General features: G+C 34.1%; 1 protein-coding gene across 2 annotated transcripts in view; it reads right to left on the reverse strand.

Moving 5' to 3' along the window:
- Caap1 (caspase activity and apoptosis inhibitor 1) overlaps nucleotides 1-8,658 on the reverse strand; it is a 46,925-nt gene that overhangs the window by 37,736 nt on the left and 531 nt on the right. The window contains exons 1-5 of one of the 2 annotated variants that reach the window (XM_010627012.3): nucleotides 8,577-8,645; nucleotides 8,047-8,238; nucleotides 3,748-3,948; nucleotides 2,926-3,010; nucleotides 1,576-1,651 (exon numbers count right to left, since the gene is read on the reverse strand). In XM_010627012.3, the coding sequence (XP_010625314.1) occupies nucleotides 1,576-1,651; nucleotides 2,926-3,010; nucleotides 3,748-3,816 (230 nt within the window). In that variant the 5' untranslated portion in view covers nucleotides 3,817-3,948; nucleotides 8,047-8,238; nucleotides 8,577-8,645. Of the gene's footprint in view, nucleotides 1-1,575; nucleotides 1,652-2,925; nucleotides 3,011-3,747; nucleotides 3,949-8,046; nucleotides 8,239-8,576 lie in introns of both variants that reach the window. The other variant, XM_033759076.1, reaches the window with a different exon arrangement.

The raw sequence follows: 8,658 nt of genomic DNA on the forward strand, positions 1-8,658 counted from the left end.
AAAAAAAAAAAAAAAAAAGAAGAATGTCCCAGGGGGCCAGGGATTTAGCTCAGTGGTGCTGGTGCCTGACTCAAAAGCACAAAATCCTGAGTTGGACCCCTGGTACCAAAAAGAAAAAGAAAAAAAAAGTCCTACCAAAGAAGACAGGAAGACAAACCACATGAACGCATGTGCTATCAGTGTAAGCAATACTTTTGTATGGAACATGCTATTCTCAGGTGTGATAACTGAAGTGAATGTTATTGTTATGGCAGGGTTTTATTTGTATGTTTATTGCAGATCACATAGGAATTTATTTCTCCTGTTATTTAGATTTATAAGTGAACAGTTGATGTAGAAAATGTTGATGTTTATTCTAAAAATTCAGTATATATTTGGTGTTTTATCTTCCTGATAAGTGGACATTGCATACTATAATAGGAAGCTCCTGACAGAAGACAAAGATAAGAGAGGTGACAAGTACGGCCTGCCAAACAGGAAAGGAAAGCTACACATACATGCTGTCAGTGTGAGGGAGACTTGTACAGAACATGCTGTTCACAGCCGTGAAGACTGCCTTAGGTTCTGTTTGTAATTTCACTGTCGCTCACAGAGGAATTTATGCTGCTATGGTTTAGATCTTTGTAAACAGGTAAATGGTTGTTGAAAATGTTATCTATTCTAAACACCCATTACATATTAAAAAGATTTTATTTTCCTGTTAAGTACACATTACTTAATATAATAAAACTCATAAATTAAAATGAATTAATTCATCAGTAAAAACATTTCTAAAAAATAAACATGGGTGTTATATATCTGCCATAATGCACCTTTCAAAATATTTGCCATGATGCCAACTACATAACACAGGTGTAATCTGCCATCTGCTCAACATTGTATTAGCTAAAAACATACTACCTGTATTGACTCTTCTAAGTAATAATTCAGATGTAAATCTATCTTCTCTTGATGTTCTTTTCAACAGATCGTTAGTCAACTTTCTAATTTCTTCTACATTAATCTCTTCCAGTTTTACAGTTGTGTGTAGGGTCAGTTTCATTACTTTGTATTTTGCTGGAAACTATTTGCTATTTTCAAGTCTGTGTACAAAATGCTGCATGTGGATTCTCACTATACTTATAAGCTCATAACGCCTATAATATATCCCCTTCTTCCATCCTTAATGCAATTATAATTGTTCATCACCTATTTCGTTAATCGATCCTAAAAAATTTCTCTATATTCTGGACTTTACAAAGACCAAGTCTACATACTTCTTTATCATTTTTAATTTTTTGTATTTTCTCTCTTTAGTTTTTAACTTTTCCCTTTGTTGTTTCATTTTTATAATTGTTTATTTTTGTTATAATTCCTTTCTAATTTAAATTAAGTTGCCAAACTAATCAGTACATTTTCATCTTTCTTGTCTAAATTTCAACCTTACATATATCAACATACTAGGTTACTATTATCATTCAAACAAATTAACAGTTGAATTATTTTACATTAAAAAAACAAAAATATCATGAACTTGATATAAGAAATCACTGAAGGAACAATTTTTAAAATAAAAATGAAAGCCTTTTAACTTACTGACTGACTAAATCAGATCCCATCTTAGACCCATCATCTGCCTCCTCTTCCATCTCAGAGTCCATACCATTGTCACCTTATAAAAGAAATAAACTGTTGAAAACACGTTTGTAAAAATGTCAGAATCACTACTTAATCATTTCACAAAAAAATCAACACACAGTAGACAATGCTATAACTGTTAGATTACACATTCAACTGCTTATATTTAAATTAGTTTTTTAATGACTTTTTCTATTGCCTCCCCTTTTTCACATCAACACAGGCTTTATATACATATGTATTATATATATTATGTGTGTGTGTGTGTGTGTGTGTGTGTGTGTGTGTGTGTATTCTTGACACTATATTCTTCTGTACATGTTTCCAGAATTACAAAACCCATTAAACTATTTTACATTTCAAAAAGTCCTTCTCAGCCAGGTGTGGTGGCACACACCTATAATTCAAGCTACTTGGGCAACTAAGGCAAGTTTTGAGGTCAGCCTGGGCAACTTATTAAGACTATCTCAAAATTTTAAAAATTAAAATTAAAATGGCTGGGGGGAGGGTGACTCACTGGAAGAGTCTAGAATACAAGAAGCCCAAGTGTTACCAAAAAAGTTGCTCTAAGGAAACCAAAAATCTCTCAAGAAATTTAAACTCTGTATTATTTGTTTCTTCTTCTGTGATATAAATGGTAAAAAAAATTCTAGAACTATCAGTATCACAAAGCATAGTCATACTTAAGGTGGACATAAATGTTGTTAAATATAAAGAATTCTTCCAGCTCTGTACCTTGGTTTTACTAGAGAAGAAATAATACGCAATAGGTAATAAAAGGCTATAGAGAATGTGAAGCAGAGCTGAGAGTGGCAGTACACATCTGTAATCCCTACAGTCTTGGAGGCTGAGGCAGAAGGATCACAAGTAGTTCAAATCCAATCTGAGCTTTTAGACAGCCTGCCTCAAAAAATCGAAAGGGCTGGGGATATAGTTCAGTATGAAAGCCTTGGGTTCAATCCCTAGTACTACAAAAATAATTAATAAATAAGTAGCAGGAAAAAAATTACTTGAAGGAAAATCTTTGTAGTTTCAGTTTTTACAGCATTTTTGGTAAACATTTTTTATTTGATTTTATTACAGGGTACAAACTTACGGTCTAATCTATATACTTGATTCAGAAAAACTACATCAAATCTATCCTTGAAATTCTATTTCAATAATATAAATTTTATTTCTCAGTACAATATATTACTCAAAGATTACCCAATAATTAATTTAATAGGAGAAAGAATATTTCAGGATTAATGCTGAATATAGTTTAATAAGTTACCAAAGTAATCAGAATGTAGAAATATGTATTCTTACCCTCAAGAATCTTCAATATTTTTTTTTCAGACAGGAGCTCTAACTGTTCCTGGCATAGTTTTTTAATTTCTTCTATTGAACAGTTCTAAAGGAAATGACATTTTAAAAAATTACATTTATGCATTTATAGTGCCAATAAAAACTGAAAAAACTGCAATCATAAAAGAAATTTTGGCTAGCAAAATGTTACAATAAAATCAAAGCCTTGAGTAGTCATATAAATCTTCTCATGTGATGAAATCTGAAAAACTTCCAGTTAACGTGAACATTTTAGAGATTTGGCAGAAATACATAATCATGTTTATTTTGAAAACAGACAGCAGTGTACCGTTTCCTAGGTATTTTTTAAAAGTAGCCTATATATGATACATAATTCTTCTAACGGTATTCAATCTTGACTCTATGTACTTTAGACATAAGACATTGGGCTTAACTTGTCTAAAACCTATTTCAGAAATAAATGTATGAACACCCTTGTGAATATAATGAAATATAAGCTATTACAAGCTACCACTGTTTATTGCTACACATAAGCATATTGTTTCTTAAAGTACCAGAAAGATTCATTATACTTCCAATTTAGTTACTGTTTCCTGCATTTAACAGAACTATTTCCTTTGAGTCAATAAATTCCTTGCCTTAACTTTCCTTGGAAATTTAAAAATATGCAAGCCCATTTACAGTTCTCCAAATTCCTTTTCTTGTATTTTTCGCTTGTTTTAGATGAGAACATTTAATTACAAGCTGTGTTAAGTAAAATGATTGCTACAATGAAAGTCCAACTTCTATGTATGTGTACAGTCTGATAATGTAGTGAAGTACCTTTAACACATCAGGAAGCATCTTCTGTAACTTCTTCTCTCCTATTATACAGAAACACTGCTGGAGCATTTCTTTTTTGTCTGATATATAGAAACTAACTGGTTTTAACGACACAGTCAGGTCCAGTCCACCTTCTTCAAGATCACTGTGCTCTGCCAAGAGTAGTTCTTTCTCCAAAGTTGGCAAAAGATATTTGGTTTCCTAAAATTTAAAGAATAAACAACAGTTTAATAACACAAATTAAAATATATAGCATATATATGGTATCATACATTTTATTTACTTATTCATCAAACATTTCCAAAATATTGTTTACGTATCTATAACCATAGAAAAGAATACTTAATAGATCAATGCTCTTTGTTTTTACTCTCCACTTGGCAAGTAACAGAAGGAAAAGCTATATAGGAAAGAGAAAGCCAGGCATAGTTGTGCATACAGTACTTATAATTCCAGTCATCTGGGAGTCTTAGGCAGGAGGATCCCAAATTTGAAGCCAGCATTCATGGGATACTTAGCTCAAAACAGAAGACATGTTGCCAGATACGGTTCACATCGGTTGATTACAGCGCTCAGAAGGCTGACACAGGAGGATCATGAGTCCAAGCTTAGCATAAGCTACAAAGTGAGTTCTATGACAGCCTGAACTACTAACTACCAAGATCCTGTCTCCAAAGAAGATTCAAAGAGCTGAGGATGCAGCTCAGCATTAGAGCGTTTCCTGTCTAATACACAGTGAGAACCTGGGTTCAATCTCTCAGAGCAGGAGAGAGGGAGAGAGGGAGAGGGAATAAAAAGAAGAAAGGAGAGAGGAAAATAACCTCTTAGTGAACAAGTAATATATGCTAACACTGACTAGCTTCCTACAATTTTTTTATTTTTGAAGACTTAGGATATTTCTGCAAGTGGGTACTCACCCACAAGGTTTATGTACCCACTGTCATTTTATCAAACTAATAAAAAGAAATGGAACAGCAACAAAAATGTTACAAACCATAGGTGCACAGTAACAATGTTTACCATGTTATTTTCAAATTTTGTATGATCATATTCAAAGTAACCAAATAATTTCAGTAATTTAAAACATTTCTGACAATTTTACCTTCCATTTCCCAAAGCTATCTAGTCTCTCTAAATCTGTTATCCTCATGATTGTAACTATTATGACTTTTTGTGAATTACAGCAAGAGTCATTTAAGTGGACTCCCTACATCTGACTGAGGTCTCTGAGTACTATCAGCAAAATGCAATTTCTAAAACAAGTAAATAATTAGACTTGTCTGAAACCCTTCAACGACTTCCCATTGTCCATGAGGTAACCAGGTCTACCTGGCACTTTGTGTTCATTCTTGATATTCTGGACACAATGACCCTTTCTGAATCATTGATAAAACCTGTTCAGCCTCCTTCAGTTCATGCAAGCAGGGCTTTTACAGATACTATTCTACTGCTTTTGACAGTCTTTCCCCTCTTCTTCCCCTACACCATACTAGACTAACAAGATTAATAAATTCTAACACTTGTCAGAGAGAAATTCAAAAGTCATTTCCTCAGGAAACGCTTCCCTGACCATACAGGTAAATTTCTCTGTTGTGTTCTGTAATGGAACTGTCGAAAAGGCAGCTTTAAAACAGGCCAATTAAAAAAATAAAAGACTAACAAAGTGTGGTGGTGCCTACCTGTGATCCCAGCACTTGGGAGGCTGAGGCAGGAGGATCGCCATGACTTTGAGGCCAGCCTGGACTACACAGTGAGTTTAAGACCAGCCTGAACTACATAGTGAGGCTCTGCCTAAAAAAGCTAAACAAAGTAATTTATTTATTTTTTAAAACTGACAAATTCTTTAAATTGTGATAATTTGACTGAAAAGCAAGGTTTTGTTCTAACAGCTCACACTGTAATGATAAGGAGAAAATGGAACCCTTATTCCTTTCACTGCTAGTGCATACAAAATGGTTCTGCAGTTCTGGAAGGGAAACAGTTTGGCAGTTCCAGAAAAAGTAAGCAGTAAGACCTAGTAATTTCACCTCAGTTAAAATCCCAAGGGAAATGTAACCACAGTCCACATTAAAGCAGGAATTTTATGGCAATATTACTCACAATAGCCTGAAGGTAGAAACAACCTAAATGTCCCATAAGTGATAAATATAAAAATATAATGTGGTACAGCCACGTAATGAAACAGTATATAGCCATAAAAAGGAATGAACCTTTGTGCCACAAAGGAACAGATCTCTGTACTGCAACATGGAGCAAAAAATGAAAGCATGCTAAATGAAAAAGGCTAAACACAAACTGCAACATATTGCATGGCTCCATTCCAAAAAACATCTAGAACAAGAGAAGTGTAATTTAAGGAGCAAAATAAAAGACCAATAGTAGTAAACAGGGAGATATATCTTTTGCAAATGTGAAGGGGACCAAAAGATGAGGTGTGAGAGAAGGGAGAAGAGGAAGTGAAAAGAATGAAGATGTACCTACTCTACACAATGAACGCAATCATTATGTCTACAAACATGTACTAGTAAAAATTCAAATTTTTTAAAAATAAAAAAGCAAATATATGAATCTGTACAGACAGGAAGCAAATTAGTGGTTACTAGTGACAGGATAAGGTGGGGTGAGTAATAAGGATGGTCATTTAAAGGTACAAATATGTTTCTTTTTAGAGCAATAAAGTATTTTTAATTGACTGTAATGATGTAGCACAATTCTGACTACACCCAAAAACCATGGAAAGGCTAAAATATACTGTATGTCAAACATATTTCAATAAAGCTCTTACCAAAAAAAATTCAATACAAAACAGGTATAACAGCACTCTCCCAACTTTGAGGTGTTACCTACATACCCAATATGCAACAACTTTTTCCTTTACAAATACATTTATTTCTCATTAGAAATTGGACTTAGTTCTATCTGTAAATGTTTAGAACACTTAACATTGTTGATTTCCTTATCATGAGTACAAGTGTATAAGTGTACACTTGCAAAGTGTATCAAGATAAACTTTAGTGATACCCAAAATTGAATCTAAACAGGGATGGACAAACTGAATAGACCTATAACTATTGTGGATTCTTTTTTAGTAAGGGTTAGAAAAACTTAATCCCATAAAACGGACACAATATTCACACAGCTGTATGGTTCCCTGGTAAAGTTCTAACAAATATTTGAGAAAGATTATAAACTATTCTCAAACACAGCAACAACAAAGTAGATAATAAAACTTCCTAAATCCATAACACAAAAACTATAGGCTGATATAATTTGGGAATACTACTCAATTCCAACTGCACACAACAAAATAAGTCAACAAACCAAATACAATACATCTTAAGACTATAAAGACAATTGACAAATAACCTCTAGTGAGCTAGCTGAAGAAAATTTCCCTCCCTGGCCAAAGTCATCTTTCAAAACCTATGACAAATATACTTATCGATTGAACATTATAAATGTTCCCATTTTTTTAAATTGGGAAAAAAATGCCTATTATCTCTCCTACACATCAATATTACAATAGAAGGCATTCTTCTGAGAATCAATTTCAAACTAATACTGTGGCTATATAAAAGAAAATCATAAAAATAAATGACTTTCCATGCTTCTACAATTTCCAATTTAAAGACGTAATGTCAGAAACTATTAGAAGAAAACGAAGTACAGTAATTTTATAATCTTAGAATATGAAAGATCTTATTAAAGAACAGGCAAAATCAAGGAGGCAAAGGAAAATACTAGCTTTGAATACAAAGAAATCAAAGGCTTCTGTACACCTTGAACGAAATTATAACATATGCAATACATTCTACACAAAGTTTTAAAACCAAGACTTCAGTCAAAGATGTGTAACTTCCCAGTGAATAACTTTGAAAAAGAAAGAAAAATGGGCAAAAGATGTACACAACTCCATAGAAGGAATGAAATAGCAACTAAAAATATTCAACCGCATTATCAGGAAAGTATGAACTAAAACAAATGCTATCATTAATTTGACTCAGTCTGACAAATCCTTAAAGATTTGTTTACTAGTTACAAATTCTAGTGGTTATTAAATGGGTATCCTGGTATACTGGTGGGATTTGAAATATATTTGATAGTATTAGGCAATTACCAAAAATAACATTCCATGTACAGGAAAAAAAACTGTCCCAATGCAGAGGGATCCAATTCAATAGAGGGAAAATCAAAATAAAGCTTATGTGGCAGAAACTAAATACACATATCTAACAAAGGATAATGAAAAGAGGCTGCACATGAACTACTATTAACGCGGAGGCACGAAGAGCGACTTACACATTTTTGCCTGTATTTCTGTGTATAAAACTACAAACTATTTTTAAATGGCGATATCGTGACATCAACGGCGCATAAAGAATACAACTTCTGTAGACTCAGGTATAGAAGATATGGGCAAAGTCTTGCAGCTGGAGGTAAAACTTCTTTAGGCCTCAATGTTCTCAAATGTGATGTGAAGTTAATCATAATCTAAAACGTGAAGAAGAGAAAACAAAGCTCAAAAGGACACTGAGGTCTAGCTTCCGACCCACACATACTCTTCGGAAAGACTGGGGAGACCACGCGTGGAAGGGACCGAAAGTTTAACAACCGAAGAGAGTAAGCTTATCAGTTAACTCAAAAATGTTTAAGTTTAAGACACGGGAGTGTGGCTCACGCGGAATCAGGTACTCGAACCTTAAGAAAGGCTGAATCCCTGGGATCTCGCACTAACAAAGAGCTCCCGCCGGGGCCCCATAATGCCTTGTAGCTCGCCTTCTTCAGAAAAAGCAGCAGCTCCCGGAAGCACAAGAGGGGAGCGCACGAACCTGCTGCAGAGAACCGGAGACGCTGGACGACGAGTCTGTGCTCCTGCGCTTCCGGCGCTCGCCGCGCTCCACGTTGCTCCCG

The sequence above is a fragment of the Fukomys damarensis genome, unplaced genomic scaffold (genome assembly GCF_012274545.1).
Source record: "Fukomys damarensis isolate Sample0158 unplaced genomic scaffold, DMR_v1.0_HiC HiC_scaffold_36, whole genome shotgun sequence".
NCBI lineage: Eukaryota > Metazoa > Chordata > Mammalia > Rodentia > Bathyergidae > Fukomys > Fukomys damarensis.